The 20,069-nt window shown below is 37.6% G+C and overlaps 2 protein-coding genes across 5 annotated transcripts in view; both read left to right on the top strand.

Annotated features, from left to right (window-relative positions):
- The window catches only part of septin7b (septin 7b), an 87,433-nt gene that overhangs the window by 1,270 nt on the left and 66,094 nt on the right, over positions 1-20,069 (top strand). The window lies entirely within an intron of this gene.
- csmd3a (CUB and Sushi multiple domains 3a) overlaps positions 1-20,069 on the top strand; it is a 237,373-nt gene that overhangs the window by 202,253 nt on the left and 15,051 nt on the right. For all 4 annotated transcript variants that reach the window (XM_026924403.3, XM_053228098.1, XM_053228099.1 and 1 more), the window contains exons 60-62: positions 11,488-11,661; positions 17,923-18,096; positions 19,056-19,129. In XM_026924403.3, the coding sequence (XP_026780204.3) occupies positions 11,488-11,661; positions 17,923-18,096; positions 19,056-19,129 (422 nt within the window). The remainder of the gene's footprint in view (positions 1-11,487; positions 11,662-17,922; positions 18,097-19,055; positions 19,130-20,069) is intronic.

The raw sequence follows: 20,069 nt of genomic DNA, 5'->3' as shown, positions 1-20,069 counted from the left end.
CTTCTTTTTCAGACAGAGGAAGCTTCATGAATAAATAAGAGAAGCTCCATTGTCTGTCTTCTCCAAACCCTTGATTAGCGGAATGACCACTGATTTCCCTTGGCTTTCAGTGAGGGCACATAAATCCAAACACGTCAGCACTCGGAATCATCCGAGCCAGTCACCTTTAGATCACCACGTTTCGATATTTGTCTCTGTGATGCATCAAAAAGTTTCTTCTTCACTCCTCCACGGGACTCTTTCGTGCAAAAACCTCCGACTAGCAGCTTAAAACGAATTTTCTCTTCGGGTCAAACTGTGAAAATAAATTTTGTCTTTGTGTTTGGATAGATTTTTCCAATGATATCACAACCCTTCTCTCTGGGTTTTGTGCTGTGGTTGACGACAGCACCATGTGCTTTTGTTTTGTATCCTTTAGCAGTTCCTGTTCTAGCCTCCACCCTCATCCTGTTCTCAGTTCTTTTCCTGATTATGTTCACCTGTTCCTCATTTCCCATCATTAGTGTAACTGTACATACTCTTCTGCATTTCATTCATTGTTAATTCTCTACAATGGTACACAGCAGTCTTATTTTTGTCTGTGTTATTTTAGCATTTTGTCTGTTTTTTTGGATTGTGTGATGTTCGTCCCAGCATTTTGAGACAGATTTTGTGATTTGAAGGGTCATTTTCTACATAATATAGAGGAAGTAAGTGTTATAAATGACCAGTCTCCGTAAACAGGAAACAAAAAAAATGCAATTTTATTCCCCATCACATTCCCTCCATCTTTTATTTACACTTCCATCTGTGCACACACACCTGCCAACAGAAGCAGCCCTAAGCACAGGAATATTTATGACCATAAATATTGTTTGGATAGATAAACTGAGATCAAGACCAAATATATATTAAAGTTCTTGAGAGGTGCAGCTGTCAAAGACTTATTTCTGTTTTTATCCATCTTCAGGAATTCTCACATCCCATATCCATCCATTCATCCAATTATCCATCCACCAATCCATCCCTCTATTCATCCCTCTATCCACCCATCCATTCTGGCCTCCATCTATCCATGCAATTATCTATCAATCTATCTGTCTATTCATGGATTCACCATCCATCCATCCATCCATCCAATCATCCATCCATTCATCCGTTCATTCCCTACTCTCTGATTTAAAAGACTCTCTGATTTCTGTTGGTTAGTATAACCCACTCGTTCATTCATCCAACCATGTGTACACCATCCATCAATACATCCATTCAAGCATCCTTCTACCCATCCATCTATACATCTACACATCTACCCATTTATCCATCCATACAGCAAATAATCAAACCATCCATCCATCCATCCATCCATCCATATGTTCCCTGCTCTCTGATTGGAAAGGTGGGCTTTGTTTTTCTGTTGGATGGTGTAACCCACACACCCATCTATCCATCCATCCATCAAAAGTTTACTTTCTGTATTTTTCTTGATGTGTTAAAACCAGATCAGTTCATAATCATAATCATAAATCATAATCACAGGATCCTCAGGTGAAGCTTTTGTTTTTTCACTGTAGGGTGCTGGTATTTTCAGTAGCGATTTAAACGGCTTTACAAATATACTGAAGTATGTTTGAAAAAAGTCGATATAAAGTTCAAGATCTCAAGAATTAGTCAAAGCAATTTACTGTACTTTATTCCATGTTCTGAATTCAAGTGGGTCTATTAATGCCATTTTATTTTTCTCTGGCTTGCTCACTTTAAAACAGCTGCGTCTTTCGAGCTACTGCTTCTTCTGAATGACTGCTCATCGATTTCAGCAAAAAGGTTGCATTTTTTAGGATCATGGCCACCCATGAAATGCAGCCATTTTTGTTTGAAAAGGATTTAATTAGAGTATTTCAGCCAAAACAGTCTCCACTTTCTCCATCATGAGGCTTGATCGTTCATGAACCCACAAACCAACATAGTTTTCATGCCTCTATCTGAAAAGTGGTCTTAGGAGAGGTGAAATAAACTCTGAAATAAACAGAATCGGTTTGTTACACATGACTCAACTCCTTCTGTCGTGTCCCCACCACAAATACTGAAAGGACTGTAATGACTAATAAATTTGCAAGCTAAGAAAAGGGCAAGAATTTCCCTGGGAATGTAATTGACAGCAGACTCCGCAGCAGGGAGAGCTCTGTTTGCTGCTTGTAAGATTGCATCGTCTTATTAATATGAGAATAAAGCCACATTGTGAATAAACGAGCCTGCATATTTGAACACAGAAGTATTTGTTTAGCCAGTTATCAGCCCTGGTAATCATATTAGGAGCTAAAATGACTTCTGCACAGGCACAAAGACTGCTGATTCATTTCAGAATGGCGTATTGTAGTGTTTTGTTTGTGAGTATGTTAGAACTGAAAGCCATACAAGGCTGTGTTCATAAATTACTGCTTGTAATGCTTGTAATTTGGTAGCAATTCTTTGGAATCATATTTATAAAATCTAACAATACCTCATAAACCTATATTTAAAATAAAAAGTGTTAGAACTACAAAACTATTGGCACCCCAGCCAGAAATATATTCAAATCAGCATAACAATTCACTGTAACCATGTCATTCAACTGCCTTCTCCATCTTTGTATTTGAACTGCATTGATAACCTGTGAAAACATAATGTAAAGAGGGTGCTCACATGCACAAATCTAAGAATATAAATTAGCTTAAAATATTCTGTATGAAGGAGTGTTCGTGATCCTAGAATATAATAGATGCTTGTTGCTGCTCAGGCGACAGTTTAATATAACAGATATTAATTGTAGGGGTGTCAATAATTTTGAAATTAGAACAAAATACACTGCTTAAAGTATCGTATTAAAACAGCACATCTATACAGTGTATCTATACAGAGTCTGTAGTATATGTTTACAGTGTTCCTATACACATATATTTTCAAGGAGGGTGCCAATATTTATGGAGTTGACTGTAAGTGCCTTCGAGGACATGCAGTTACAGTCGTTTGATTCTAATATGACAAAGAGTACCAAGAGGTAATCCAGAAATCAATTATAGCACTTCACTGGAGCTTTATAAGGAGCTTCATAAGGTGTCATAAGCGTTTATAACCTAATGTCATGTTTAGATCAAAATGAAGAAGAATATTAAAAAATATAATCTTCCAGCATTAGGCTGTATATATTTCTCTAACAGTGTCACAGTCTCACTTCCTGTGTTGTGTTCAAAACCACACCTTGCTGACTATATAGTGCACAATTTTGGGAGTTTGTTCAACATCATAGTGAAGAATTTTCAGTGCATCCTGCGATCCCACAATACAGTGCAGTAGGTTTTCGAGTACAGGTCGATTGCTTTGTTTACAGCCAACTGTAGAAGAATATACGGATGCGTGAATATGGCCTTGATGGAAACCAAACCCGATTGTAACTAAAGAAAAAATGACTGCAGTACAGCTGGTCCGATTTCCTGGAACGATAGCGCAGAGCAAACCGCCGTGGCGTGATGTTGTGATGGTGCGTAACGTTCGCTCGCTCAGTAGAGCTGTGTTGTGAAGTGAACAGCTTTTCTCTCCCACTCGCTTTAACCCCAAGCTGTAGAGTGATCAGTGGTTCAGGTTCAAGCGGTGCTTCACTGGCATTGATGAAAATCATTAAATTACATAAGACAATTGAATTAACAGTAATAAATTTCGAAGACTGTTTATAATAAATCATGGATAACAATTACTAGACTGTGTGTGTACTGTACATGCTGTATCATCATTATAAATAGAGTTAAATTATGCAACAGGGTAGCATGGGGACAACAAATTAGTTTTCTTTTCTGTTGTTTTATTCCTAATTTTATTATAAATTACACATGGATTGTTAACTGCCAGTCTGCACTTCTTTTCGGGAATGAAGGAATGATTGTTGAATCAGCCAAGCCTCCTCCAGTTTCTCTTATTTACCGCTAGGAAAATTCTTTATTCTGATTGGTCAGAAGGTGTGGATTCATTTTCTGTAACAGCAGCTACAAATCACAGGTTTACATTAATGCGCTTGTTCTAATATGTTATCGTTTCTATAGTAACGGCTCATTCATGGGGACTCGTATGCCAGACTGTTGTTTAACAAAAATGTGTAACTGTTGATATGATGAAGTTTACTGTAAGGAGATGTTGCAAACATTCATGGAAGGAGTCTCCAGTGTCAGTGCTTAATAACACAGATTTTTTTAAATTTTTTTTTTACCTCACTGCATTTCTTGTTTTTTTTCCCTTCTTCGTGACTCTCTTTGTCTCAGTATTTGGGGCTTTTTAACAGGATCTCTGCTTTACTTCCTTTCAGGTCAGATTGTTTATAGAGCCTTCGTCCTTTTAGTTGTTTTGAGTAATGGAGTCTGGTTTTCTCCAGAAAGTCTGACTGAAGGCTGTCGATGTCCACTGACCTGTGTGAGATTAGACCCCGAGCTAGAATAGAACGTATTCAGAGAGAACAGAGAGAGAGAGAGAGAGAGAGAGAGAGAGAGAGAGAGAGAGAGCAAAGTTTCACACACTAGAGCAGTGTTTCCAAAATCTGTCCATAGGGAACACCAGCTAAAAACTCTAAGAAAACAAGCAAAAAAGGGAAAAAAAAAACTGATTCATGTATCAGAAGCTGTGAGACAGCAAAAATATAGATCCTAGTCTCAGAGGAAAAAAAAAGCTTCACTGGACAAACACACAACAGGTAGAGATAGATATTGTAAATAAGGATACACTTTTATTTTTTTTATATTCACTTTTTCACCACCTGAAAATGTCACACCCCAATCAATAATCTGATCCTATACAATTGTTTTATATTTTGTGTTATTTATTTAATTTATTGTAATTTTTTGTAATTTATTTAATTTTATTTATTTAATGCTTTTTAAAAGCATAAAGGTAACACATTATCACAATTATGCAACACTAGAAAGCTTATTATACTGATGATAATTTCAAACTATCATGAAAGTTAAATTAAATCTAATAATTTATTAAAATGATAATTAAAACAGACATTTGATCATGCATTTGTGGTATTACAGAAAATGTAACGAGTTGGTTTTTTTTAAACCATTGCATTCTTGCATGACATGTTGTTTAAGAAACCTTTAAAACTAAAATGTTACACAAATTAAATACATAAGTAATTATATAAAGCTTATCTTTATATCTACATTTTATTCATTTGCATGTATCAGTGATGATCAGCAGATATCAAAATGACACATATCAGATATCAATATTGATCCAGAAATCCAATATGGCGCATCCCTGCTATTTATATTCCCTATTTATATTTATATCTTCCCCTCAGACCTGGTCTCACAAACAGCTCACCATAACAATTCTTAAAAATGTAAAAGTCATTTGAAATTTCCATGAAAATGAATGTGATCGTTTATATCTCGAAATGTGAGGCAGGGAACAGAGAAGCTTTCTTTCCTGTGTGGTTCCTGCTCAACACGTAGCCTGCGGGATTGAGCGTTAAGAGACATGCTACGTGTGACACATGCCAAACAGCTGCCGTGGTTTAAACACACACACACACACACACACACACACACACACGGGGTTATTTGGCCCAGAAAGAATAGGCCACACTCTCGTACCAGCCAGATCTGCAGCCTGATGCAGCCAGACTGCACTTCATTCACTTCGTACAATTAAATTATCCACCTGTGCCCTGGCTTTACGTTTCCTTTTTTTAAAATTATTTTGCATACAATTTGCTGGTGGTGTTTCCTTATTAACCCTTAATGACCCAGGGCTTTTCCTTTCGATTTTGCAGCAATACAGTTATATTATTGTTGTAATAATGGCCAAAAGCGTCTTGTCTTAATCTTAAATATAAGTAAGAGATGAAGGTCATGTGACAGGCTCTCTTTTTTTGCCGTATTTACAAATAACGGTCATTTTTCATCACCCTGTTACTCTGTGTTCATTAACTCTGTGTGGAGAAATGCCGCTTGGTCTTTTCCCAACCTTCAACTGTCCAGTTTCGGTGAACTCACTGTAGCCTCAGATTCCTGCTCTCGGCTGACAGGAGCGGAACCTGATGCAGTCTTGTGCTGTTATAGCCAATCCACTTGAAGGTTCGGCATGCTGTGTGCTCTGAGATGCTTTTCTGCTCACCATGGTTGTAAGGAGTGGTTATATCACATACCATAGTCTTCCTGTCAGGTTGAACCAGTCTGACCGTATTCCTCTGATATCTTTCTTCAACAGCAGCACAGAACCTCTACATACGCACAAACTCAATCAAAGATACACACAAACTCAAGAAAAGAGCTGAAAATGACAAAATGATGACTAAACACTGAAAGAGTGACTCCTACCAAAGACACCAAATAACTTCCTCCTTTTAGAGGGTGCCATTACTTATGTGCTCATTAAATGATGAGTCTTATTTGTGTTAATTAATGGACTTGTTTTGGGTGGCTGTTTTTCATGTTGTTTATATTAAACGAATGAGTTTCCCAAAATGTTCATTAAATTCAAAATAAATACGTGATTTAAACTCAACAGTGTAATCGGTATATAACACCGCAGTAACTCATCGCAATCATACGATACGTAGTCGATCAGTCGAGGTTCACAGTGGCGGGTCTCTTTATACGCAAATTTACACAAATTCAGAAAGTAGGATACAAACTTTTTTTTAACCTAACTGTATTTTCATGAATGCCACATTTCTTGTGAAAGATTTACGAATTATTTTGTTCGTATCCAGTTTGATAAATGAGGCCCGATTTTTCGGTACACTTCCGCTGCTTGGTTTTACTCTAAAAATACCAAAAGGTTTCCTGAGAATATTCAGATTTCCTCATTTTCAAGTGGAGGCTGCATTATGTTGTTTAATTCCAGCAAATCCTTTAAACCCACTTGCCTTAATTGTGAGGATTTTAAGTTTAATATGTCTTCATATTGCACCAGCAGGATATTGGGCAGCAGTTATTAGCCTCATTACCCAGCACCTAACGACCACGCCATTATAATCAGCTTCTGAGTATTAAAAACACACATCTTTTTTTATTTTATCATTTAATTATATTGTTATTTTTATATTTATTGTAACACGGCTTTGTTGTTCTAATTATTATTTTCGATTTTTTTAAATGTTTTTTTTAAATATATTTTTTTATTTTGCTTTTTTACTCTAATTAACATGATTACAACTTGCTGAGCCTCAGCGCTTTTTATACCAAGCCTGGATGATCTTGATGATGATCTACACCATATGGTCTCAGGGTAACAAAATTCAGCCTCGGTTCTGAATTTCAGCAAATGGAAATTAATTAATGTTAATTAATGTTAATTATTGTTCATTATTTGGTTTATGTGGTTCATTATTTACAGAAAAAAACACACAGTAATACATTTGAGCTTCTTTGTTAATGTTACTCATGCTGGATCAATGCTGAAGTCCATGTTATCTAATGTGTTAAAAATAAAAGTAAGCACTTAGTGTCATGCTGTTGTAGGAAAGTAATCAATGACAGATAGGTGTAATGAAGCAGAATTACTGTTATCACCACAAAGTTCATCCTTTATCACTAACAGCATGTCCTGAACTGTTTTATTCCTCTTATACCACAGCAATATGCCAATGATTACAATTTTTTATTTATTAGAGATTGAGAAATCATACTTATATAGTATTTATAGTTACAATTAATGTTGTGGAACATCCACAAAATGAAAGTTCCTGTTATTACTTACGTTATAGCAGCTATAAACAATCATTTCCTCACTAGCCTCTCTTTTTTTCTCTCAGAAAACTTAAAGTTGCAGCTTTACGTCTAACACTGGAGACTCCTTCCTTAATTGTTAAACAAACGTCTCCTCATAGAAAACGTTGCTATATCAGCGTTGCTATATCAATGACTACTGTCAGAGCCGCTGTTAGAGAAAACGAATCAATCCACAATTCCTGATTTTTCACACAATGTGGAAAATTGTGGGAAGTAATGTATAGAAGGATCTGGAATGCAGTTTAATGTCTCTTAAAACATACCTCAAATCAATCTCCTTTTTCTTCTGAACACGTTTGGTGAACTGATTGATCACAAGCCTATCTGATTGTGTGTCACTCACTCTGAAACTCTTCGACCCCGCTGTTATCGGCTCTGTCCTGCTGTCTAATGTTTACCGGAGCGTCACTCTCATAACCCAAAAGCTCAGCAAGAGAACCATGGATCTTCTGTCTTCTCTTAATGCCAGAGATCACAAGCAGCGCAGCTCAGAGGCCCTGGATCAGACGTGCAACTGTACAGTTTCAAACGCTGGCGCTTCACTAAACACGGCTTTATTTAGCAGCGAGCTGTTTGTGAAAGAGAGTGATATGAAATATGCTGGCATGAAGAGATATGTAATTACATAGTGAAGCGAGGCTGATGTGGTGAAACTCAGCACGCAGACGTGTTAAACAGGCCATGGCTGTTTACAGTGCAGAGCGCGTGGAGGAGTGGCATGATTCAGGGGTTTGATTAACTTTTTTTTCTTCCTTTTTATTGGGACACTTGCTCGTCAAAACAACTCATGATTTATTCATGTCTGGCTCAAACTCAGCTGCTGCCCGTGGCTCGTCAACTCCCTGTCCAACTGTGACAAAATATCAACGGTCTTGTTCTCTCTCTCTCTCTCTCTCTCTCTCTCCCTCCTTGAGTCTGTTTATTTTAGCAATCCCATGGCTGTTAGCATCTTGTTGCACATTCCTACCTCGAACTGATCACTGTTCTTGTAATTTATCAGTAGCTTGTAATTCTCACTAGTGCCCATTTACTTCAGCTTTTTTTTTTTTTTTTTTTTTTTTTAATCTAATCCCCTACTGTATCTATGATGTATATGTGATTGCGGCACATTCCCCTGTACAGAAAAAAAAGAGCAGAAAAATGTTGACTCAAAACTCAGTTATAAAGGAAGTCTAAAGGCCAATTCACAGTGGACGCATTGCGTCAAGACCTTATTCTGTTCACACTGGGCTCATTAGAGGCACGTCAACCTCAAACCTGCACACCAGTGTTGTTTTTTTTTCCCACTTGTGAATTTGAATGAAGCAGAAATGCCATAGAAACCCACTGAAATCACAGATCCACACTTTCTATACTCCGTGCACTTCATTTAAAATCATAATCTAAGGCTAAGATAAAGCAGTAAACCACTTGAGGGTGTGTGTTGCAGTGGTTTAATCTTAAGCATGACATGAAGTAGTAAGCATCGTAAGCATTTCTAATACGGCGACGAAAAACAATCCAGCATTCGATAAGTCATTTATTTTATAATTAATAATATTCGCAATAAAAATTCTTCTGCCATGCAATGTAATCTGTTAGCAGTAAGCTTTGGTTGCTAAGTAACACACACAAGCAACGATTAGAGAATTTCTATTTATATGGACTGAATAATGGCTGTATTGTAATGGTTTTATTAGTTTAAAAACTCGCTCATTAAGTATTGCATTATTGTGATGCACTCACAGGTGTGCATATAATGAGGACTTTCCAACACGTCTTTTAGATTTTAGAAACAGAACTATCCATTTAATAATATTCAGTTTTAATATTACAACATAGAGAAAGTAAATAAACACAAATACACACCGATTATTCTCTCCCACTGTTTCATGTCATGTTTTTAAGTAAACGTTTTCAGTAATATTCTTAACACTGTATGAAAAGGTTTCTCATTCTCCCATGTGCCCACTGGGTGGCAAAAAATTAAAATTAATGTTCGTTAACAGATCCAAATAAAAATATAGCTCCAAGCAGTGATTAAGGGGGCCAAGCACTTTCTGGCCCCACCCTTTAGTGAAAGAGGAAGACCAGAATCCATTGGGAACATTGGTGCTTATTCCCAATGAGATATGCTAAATTTGTTGACTGTTGATGAGATATGCCCTCACTTCCTGTTTGGTGACTTTGCCAGCAAATTTGTTTGTGCGCATATCAAAAATGTGAGAGAGAAGAGTTGGTAGGTTGATCTCACAATGCTGTGATTCAAAGTTTGTGATGATTGAACATCATTTGTGAGAGAAGAAGCAACAAAGATCCAACAGAAGCAGAAAATCCAATATGGCTGAAATGAACATCATGGTATCTGTAGAACTCGGCATGATCCAAAGAGTCAGAGAAAAGTGGCATCGTGTTTCCATGATGTTGCATTGTTATTATTATTGCAAACATAAGCGTGCCCAGATGTTGGCGATTCTAAGAGCACTTGTGGGAGAATCACTAAAACTGCTATTTAAGTAGCAGGTTCTCCACTATCACTGTGCACAAAAGGTGTCAAAGTATAATAATTAAAAGAAAACATACAATTCCAATAGGTTGCTTCTGCACTTTCGGTGATTGGCCCCCTAATAATTTTAGCCAATTAATTTTCAAGCTAAATGTAAAAACAAGATGTGCAACAAATTAAGTATGTAGTTAGCTCTCAAGCTATGCTTATTCCATTAATTATTAGACATTAATTATTCGAACGCTGGAGTTGCTAAAACAGATGGAAGTGCACTGTTGCACGTACTGATTTTTTTTCTCTTCTGAGCATTCAGAATCGAGAATTCAACACCACTGTAGTATAAGCCTTTACTTTTTTCATTCTGGAAATCCACTCATTATTCATTGGTCATTATCACACGTAACAGTATTAATTGCTGTTTTAAAACCTGCTTCTCTAATGTACGTGGCATTTAGCCTACGTTTTGAAAAGTGAATGAAGCTTTTTTCCCTCATTAAACAGTTGTAATATAGCTTCATAAGTTCTCCAGAATGAAAAACAGGTTTGCTGAAGAGCATCTCTATAGTCCTTATAGTGCTGCAAATGTCCTTGTAAGTCCAGGAATGTCATTTTAAATCATCCGTATGAACTCTGGTTGGCATACCAAAAAGAAATTCAATAAAGGAAATAAAAGTTCATTAGTGCAAAGTGAGAACAACTTTGAAAGACCTTTTCAAGACTTTATGTGCTGTATATGCACTTGAAACCAGGCCAAGGCTCAGAAATCACCACGTTTCAGACAAATCTTCTTGCAGCAAGTATGAAACAAAACCTTTAGGACATAATGCTGCTGATTTTCAATCCTCTAGTGTCCAGTGTTTGGCCCTCATGCTTTATTTAGCCGACGGGCTGCGAGCTGCTTTACATCATCGACCTGAAGCACAGGTGAAAGGAGAAAGAGGGAAAAAGGCAAAGCAGAGAACATGAGCGATTGTCACTGCCGTGTGTGCGTTAGACGCTTCAGTAGTTGACGAAATGTCAGAGAAAGCTCTGAAATGCAAACTTTCCTGCACCGTGTCTTTCATCATGGTCTGTGTTGTGTATGTCTGAGCGTCGCTGGGGGACTAGAACAGCTTCAACATACAGATCAGAGTCTTTTGTTCTTTTTAAACTTTCAGGATATAAACACAACACACATCCAAACACTGCAAGTGGAGCTGTGCAAGCCCTCTTTTTTTGTACAATGCTTGTCCACTTAAATTCCTTTTCTTCTGTCTGCAGCGGTAACGTGCCCTCCTCCACCCCAAATCTCCAACGGTGAGGTGGAGGGCTCTGTCTTCCAGTGGGGCACCAGCGTTAGCTACCGCTGCCTGAGCGGCTATGAGCTCTCCTTCCCTGCAGCCCTTACCTGCGTGGGCCAAGGATCCTGGAGCGGTGACGTGCCGCTGTGCATGCGTGAGTAGATCGACACCTTTAACATTCTCTATCTTAATGTTACCTCATTATATCACTGCTAGCTCACACTCCACCACAACACATTCTCCACCCTCAGAGTTTAACCTCATTAAACCACCCCAGCTCACTCTACACCACAGTTAGCTAGCTAACAACACAGTTAGCTAGCTCATTCTCCACAGTTAGCTGCTCTCCAGTCTGAGCTAATTCACTACCATTAGCTCATTCTCCAAACTTAACTTCTCCCTCAGCATTATTAGCTAGCACATTCTCCACTCTTCTCCAATGTGTTTTTTTTACCTTTGGTTAATTTTCTACCCTAGCTAATTCAACCTTGTTATCTAGCTTATTCTCTATTCTTAGCTAACTCATTCTCTATTGGTAGCTAGCTCATTCTTCATCATTAACTAGTTCATTCTCCACTGCTCAGTATCTTGTTTACCACCATTAGCACATTCTTCACTATTAAATCATCATTAATTTATTAATAATCTATTGTTAGATAAATCATTGTCCATTATCAGCTATCTTATTCTCCATTATTAGGTAGTCCATTCTATTTCTCATTCTGTATTGTTAGCTACCTCATTCTCCAATGTTAGCTAGCTAATTCTCTATCGTCAGTAGTTAATCCTCACTATTAGCCCATTCACTACTATTCACCTCACTACATTATTTATCCTTATTCTTTTTTGGTAGCTAGCTTATTCTTCTCTATTAGTTAGCTCATTCTTTGTTGACATTTTGTTTACTCTGCATAATTTCCTCTTTATCATGAAGTGAATTTCTTCAGTGTAGCAATGAATTGTTGGTTTAAAAGAAGGCACACGGCATGTAGAAATGCTCTCTTTTGCAGTAACAGGTTGGAGGTTGAGGTTGTTTAAGTGCATTTTCTCTGATGCTAATTAGCTATCCTTGGTTAAAATGTCAGGAGCATGACTGTTCCGCACTCAGCATATTCTCTCGCTCAAGATGTCCTTCAGCTCCGAACAAACTCTATCAAAGTCTTACTCAGCGGATCTGCGGTGCCCTAAGAAGCTCTCTGGGTGCCCTGCATGACCCTGAGCGTGATGTCTTCCCTCGCTGACGTGCCTCGACTGTGCAAACCTCAATTTGCCGTTCTTTTAGAAAATAAGCCGGGGTACAGAGTCATATGGTGCCAAAAGCTGAAAGCATGAAAAGAGGGATTTTTAAAAAATCACCTTAAAGCTTTATCAGTCATTTAGTGCTGATGAGGCTCAAATTATAATTCACTCTAGGAAATTGATCTCAGCTCTCGGATTAGTGTTACTCAAATGCACAGATCAGGTATTACGGAAACACACAGCTCAGTGGGTGAATATTAAAATGGCTCTAATGGACGTGTTTAAAGGAAAAACTTCACTTCAAATATTGTAATATTTGTGATGTCTTTAAGTGATTCTGGTGCTGATTTGTTGGTTGGTGCTGTATTTCATTATTCCAATGAGAAGTCAGCGGTTGTGTCTCAAACTGACGTCATATTGTTATTGCTAGCGCAGATTCAATGATGTTTATTACAAGAAGAAAATCATTTCAACAATCTCAGACATAAGATTTGCTGTTAGCGCCTGTAAACAAAAGCTACCTCACTATTTCTTACTCACTATTCTGCAGCGACATTGTCATTTTGATGAGAAACCCGGCGTAGAAGTACTGAAGACATTAGTGCAAATGTTGGACTCAAAGTCCCTGACATGACTCCGCTTGTTGCAACCCAGTAACACTGTTTGTATCTGTTTCTCAGGAAAGTGGTTGTTTTTTGGCACCTCAGCTAGTAATGTGTAGCAGTCTCAACTAGAGAATGTTTTTTTGATCCCACGCATGCAGTTATTTATTTTTTTTTTGTGTGTGTGTGTGTGTGTGTGTGTGTGTGTGTGTCATGCCAACTACAGTTCCCAGAGAACAATGCGGCCTACAAACATGGCCACCAAGGCCTCCAATTCCCATCACACACATTCTCACTCACCTGATTACTGATTACAAGACCTGGACTCAATCATCTCAGCCACAGTATATAAGAACGCCAAGTGACGCTATTCATCACGTTCTAGTTTGCATCCCGTCTAATCCCATACAATCCAGCCGTCTGTTTTGTGATTGGCTCTCTGGTTGTTGATCTCATTTCTGGTTCTCTCGATTTCTGTTGATCGCCTGACCCTTGCCTGGATTTTGACACTGCTTCTGCATTACGTAATGGTCTTGTTTGCAACTTGCAGTAAAGCTAACTATACCTGCATGTGCATCCGTATCTCTCGCCGTGACAGTTTGTACCTGCGTTTAGTAATTTCTAACAAATTTAGTTGGTTCTGTTTCCCAAAATGTAAACAGACTAGTAGCTAATTTAAGCCACAAATGTAGCTACAACTATAAACAAACTAGCAGCTAACTGTAACAATTAGCAAACTAATTTAAATCAGAGTTACTAAGGATGCTGCGAATCTATGTATATTTTATTTGTGTATATATATTTATTTTTGTATGTTTTGAACATCGTTTCATTCCGAATAATATATTCGTATTCATATTCTGTTACATCTATATTAGCGATCTACGAGATGACGACTACATTGATGGTGATATTAACATGAAAACTTTGGAAGCTGATGTGTTTGAGAAGAGTGTACAGACAAAAGACTAAAGCGCCGCCGCATCGCTGTCTTTAGCTAGAGATGAAGTGAGGGTTAAATCCCACTGCACCGCTATCAGCAGGTAGTTGAACGGCATTGTGGGTAATGTAAAAATAGAGCAACATGCCCATGAAAGAATTCGACTCTACTCGGAACTTCATTACAAAATAAATTTTGGATATGGCCGAAGATCACGTGTTAAATAAAGATTAATATGCTGCTTGTTCTGGGTGGGGTTTTCCTTTAATCATACTAACACTAATCGCGGTGAACCAGCGACACTGTGTCAGAAAGCCAGACGCTGAGCGTCCCGTTTTCTTCGAGCCATGAAACTATTGTATTAAAATTAATATTCCGCCTTTGTTGTGTGGCTTTTCAGCCATCTAAGAAGTGCTGTATTATTCATCAAGGAGCTTCTCTGACATTAGGGCTCTCTCAAGATCTGTTTATTATGCACAACCTGGCTTGGCCTGGAGCTGTTTACAATGTTTTCCTCCCCACACCACTCACACACACACTCACACACACACACACATACAGAATAAAGGCTAGATCAGAATCGAAGCAATGTACAGTAAGCACATTGCTGATTTTTTTTGCGGCGTAGGCGGATTTGGCCTCTGACACGCGTGAAACGTGCAGAATGAGCAATGACGGGGCTCGTCTGCGTGTTATGACTGAAAATGCTTCTCTTCCTCCTCGCATTTGCATATTTGTCCATCATTCTTTTGCCCTCCTGCCACAAAAAATGACTCCCAGAGAAGGCATTGTATCAGCAAGCACTGCTTGTGGTATTTGAATTACATTGCATTTTGCGGTGTATAACACACACACACACACACACACACACACACACACACATACACACATTCTTTTATTTTTACTAGAACTGTAGACATTGTGAAATCTCATGCTTGTGGATCCTCCTGAGGCCAGATTATTTATTAAAGAGCAACATACCATACTTTTTATCCATTTCTAGTTATATTTAATGGCGTGGGATCATCCACAAAACAGTGCTGACACTGGAGACTCCTTCCATCAATGTTACATAAACATCTCCATACAAGAAACTTCAACATATAGACAACTATATGTTATTCTTTGTTAAATAAGTATTACTAAAGGAGTCAGGACTTATTTGTTGTGATGTTGAAAAGAATTTTTTTTATAAATAATATGGCAAGACATCTTTTTGAGGTAAAGAGATGATAATTGGCTAAGAAGGATTGAAATTTCATACCATTTTTTTTCAGTCCTGGTTGAAGGAGCTATTTTTTATGCTCTTTATGATTATTTTGAGTTATTATACTCTATACTTTTTACTGTATTTCTTATAAGATCTAACTATCTTATTATTTTATCTAATTTTATCATATTTTATCTTATCTCATCCTATTTTATCTTATCCTATTTCATCTTATCTTATCTCTTGTTATCTTGCCTTATTTCCTATTATCTTGTCTTGGCTTTTACTATTTTATCTTATCTTGTGTTTTTTTTTCCTTGTTTCATCTTATCTTGTCTTATCTTTCCTTATTTTATCTTATTTGATTTTATCTTATTTAAATAAAATCTTATAACTTGTTTCATTTTATCTTGTCTCATCTTATCTCATCTTATCCTATCTTATTTCACTTTGTAAAGTTTTGAAATATAAGATCTAAATATTTTATTATTTTATCTCATCTTATCCTATTTTATCTTGTTATCGTATTTTATCTTATCCTATTTCATTATATCATATGTTATCTTGCCTTATTTCATTTTATCTTGTCTTACCTTATTTGATTTTATCTTATTTCATCCTAACTTATTTCATTTTATCTTGTCTCATCTTATCTTATCTCATCCTATCTTATTTCACTTTGTCAAGTTTTGAAATCTAAGATCTAAATATTTTATTATTTTATCTCATCCTATTTTATCTTGTTATCATATTTTATCTTATCATATAGGATATCTTGTCTTATTTCATATTATCATCTTGTCTTATCCTATTTCATCTTATCTTGTGTTATTTTTTTCTTATTTCATCTTATCTTGTCTTATCTTTCCTTATTTTATCTTATCTTTTCTTATCTTGTCTCATTTCATCCTAACTTATGTTCTTTCATTTTATCTCGTCTTATCCCATCTTATTTCACTTTGTCAAGTTTTGAAATATTCTCTGTTGCACTGTTTTGTTGGATTTAGTATCTCATGCCTTGTACTTTATAATAAATAAAAATACGTATCCAAAAGCCAAAAATTAAGCAGTTGGAAGACGATTTGATGTAATGCAGCAGCTCTTTAATCCCGTCACCGTGCAGGTGGCTGGGACTGATCTCAGGTTTAGAGACTGTTACTATTTACGGGCTCGGTGTCAACACTGAAGTCTGCAACTCAACACTCAACCTTCTGAGGCTCAGAGCTTCATCTTCCTTTATTCCGCCTTGTGAAATATAGATCAGAGGGCGAGGAAGGCGCCATGGGCCTCTGCCCTCTGTGCTCGTTTACAGCAGGATCATTACGGCTGATTTATATTCGACCGAGCCAACCTCCGTACTGACGGTTAAATATCACATCCCTGACCCTTTAACTGCAATTCTTATGCCAAGTGCTTTTGCCCTTTGATCATTTTACATATGAAAAATGTATTTCAGTCTTTCAGCCAACTGTCCATCAGGTTTCTTTTGCGAATTTTCCCGACACTCAGCACGGGTTGGGCGTATAAAAGCAGCAACGACGCGTACACCTAACCCTTCAGTGAACTCAGACTTGTAATTAAATTCTTTATCGATGCTTTGAAAAGGGAATCGAAAATGATAAGGTCACTGAATTGCAAGAATAATGAGACGCACCAGGCGAGGACACCAAGCCAGAGCTCACTGATTTTTTTTTCTGCCTTTATATCCTTGAGAATTGAGCAGTGTGAAATTTTTCCCAAGTTTAATAATTAACTCTCATTCATTTGTGCATTTCCTTTATTTCTCTCATATTTGAAAAAACCTTTTACTTACACATCGTTTTAACATTCCCATCCATAACCGCTGACTGAGTATACAAATTCTGTACAGTCCGTATATAAGCATACTCGGTGTTGTGCTGTTATAGGAAAATAATCAACGACATGGTGTTGTGATGAAGCAGAGTTACTGTTACTACCTCAAAGTTGATTATTTTCCTAGAACAGCATGTCCTGAAGTGTTTTGTTCCTCTTATACCACGGCAATTTGACACTGATTAAAATTTTTTACTTATAAAAGAAGATATATTATAGTCACATTTAATGTTGTGGAAGGTTCATGAAACAAGACAAAAAAACGCAGCTTGTGTTAACTGAGTAACCACAAAACGTAAACTCGTCTGTCCTACAAAACTTTCTGACTCTTGAAACACTGACACTGGAGTTAAATAATCGTCTCCTCAAGGAAGACTTCATATCAACTCTCATGCGTTTTTTTTCTTTCTGAAATAACAACACGTTTGTTTGTTTTGCTGTACAAGTCCCTGCGTAAAGTATTTCTATTTTGAAACCATAACAAGTATATTAATATAGATTAGCAGCTGCTGACATTTTCTAACCAATCAGAATCCAGAATTCAACAGCGACCGCTTTATTATTTTACAGCCAAATTCTGCGGCGATCCAGGCATTCCTGCTCAAGGCAAGAGAGAAGGCCAGAGTTTCATCTTCAAGTCGGAGGCGTTTTACAGCTGCAGCGCCCCCTACGTGCTGGTGGGCTCGTCTACACGTGTGTGCCAGGCTGACGGCACATGGAGCGGCTCCCAGCCTCGATGTATAGGTAATATATCGTATTATTATTATTATTATATAGTACACATAGTCTGTATAGAGCAGAAATAAATTGTAAAGGTCTACTAGGGAATACATTCTGCTGTTCTCTTTGTGAACCCATTAAGGGTTCAATCAGAGGGAGCTGCTTGACTTAAGTCATGATGATGATGATGATTTTCCTTACACACGATTTACACGATTTATTGATTGATTACACGATTTATTCGGTGTACGTTAGTACGAGTTATCACTCAAAACTACAACAATACGACACTTTCTCTCCAATAAAAAAGCAGATGATCTAATCGACACATGAATCTTGAACATTGGACAATTGTGCATATATTTTGAACTCTCCAATATTAACTGACACTCTCTGGAAGCCCCGCCCCCTTCCCCATTTCACATTTGTAATGTTTTGACTGGAATTTCTCACTTGAAAGATACCCTGACATGTTTTAAATTCATAAACATGATAAATAACATTGTGTGTACACACATTTGGCAGGATTTCATTATCTATGCAACTGAGAATGCCTTTAATGTGTTGTATACGTGTTAGCATGTGTTTAGTGCCCTCTAGTGGGTCTTCAAAGAAATACACTTACGCCACATGAGTTTACATGTAAGTTTTAACATAGCGTGTGCGTCTGCGTGTGATGTGTTAAATTTTGGAGAAAGATCAAGAAATTCACAGTAAGAATTAAATCAGTGTCATGATTGTTTCTTTTATTTACTGCATAAGGCTAGCTTATTGTTGATTCAAATGGTTAAGTTTTATTTGTAGAATAACGCTAATGAAATAATGTGTATCAGATTTGATCCTTCAGGCTTTACGTCTATAATTACATCGTTTCATCCATACAACGTTTCACGGAAATCTCAAGTTTAATAATAAATGAATATGTAACCTCACAAAATGTAGTATTCCTGGTGATGATGATGATGATGATTCTCTTTCCATAGAACCGACCAGGACGACATGTGAGAACCCCGGAACTCCTGAATACGGTTCTCTGAATGCAAGCCTGGGCTTCAAGGTAGGAGAGCTGAACTGGCACACACTCCCCTAACACACACTTCCCTAATACACACTCCCCTAATACACACTCCCCTAACACACAATCCTCTAATACACAATCCTCTAATACACACTCCCCTAACACACAATCCTCTAATACACACTCCCCTAACACACACTCCCCTAATACACACTCCCCTAACACACAATCCTCTAATACACACTCCCCTAACACACAATCCTCTAATACACACTCCCCTAACACACAATCCTCTAATACACACTCCCCTAACACACAATCCTCTAATACACACTCCCCTAACACACACTCCTCTAACACACAATCCTCTAATACACACTCCCCTAACACACACTCCCCTAACACACAATCCTCTAATACACACTCCCCTAATACACACTCCCCTAACACACACTCCCCTAACACACAATCCTCTAATACACACTCCCCTAATACACACTCCCCTAACACACACTCCCCTAACACACACTCCTCTAACACACACTCCTCTAACACACAATCCTCTAATACACACTCCCCTAACACACACTCCCCTAACACACAATCCTCTAATACACACTCCCCTAATACACACTCCCCTAACACACACTCCTCTAACACACAATCCTCTAATACACACTCCCCTAACACACACTCCTCTAACACACAATCCTCTAATACACACTCCCCTAATACACACTCCCCTAACACACACTCCTCTAACACACAATCCTCTAATACACACTCCCCTAACACACACTCATCTAACACACAATCCTCTAATACACACTCCCCTAACACACACTCCTCTATAACACACTCCTCCAACACACACCTATAACACACACTTCTGTAATACACACTCCCCTAACACACACTCCCCTAACACACACTCCTCTAACACACACTCCTCTAACACACAATCCTCTAATACACACTC

Source organism: Pangasianodon hypophthalmus, chromosome 22 (assembly GCF_027358585.1).
Source record: "Pangasianodon hypophthalmus isolate fPanHyp1 chromosome 22, fPanHyp1.pri, whole genome shotgun sequence".
NCBI classification, from domain to species: domain Eukaryota; kingdom Metazoa; phylum Chordata; class Actinopteri; order Siluriformes; family Pangasiidae; genus Pangasianodon; species Pangasianodon hypophthalmus.
Note: the sequence above shows the minus strand (reverse complement) of the source record. Positions and strands in the feature narration are given on the sequence as shown.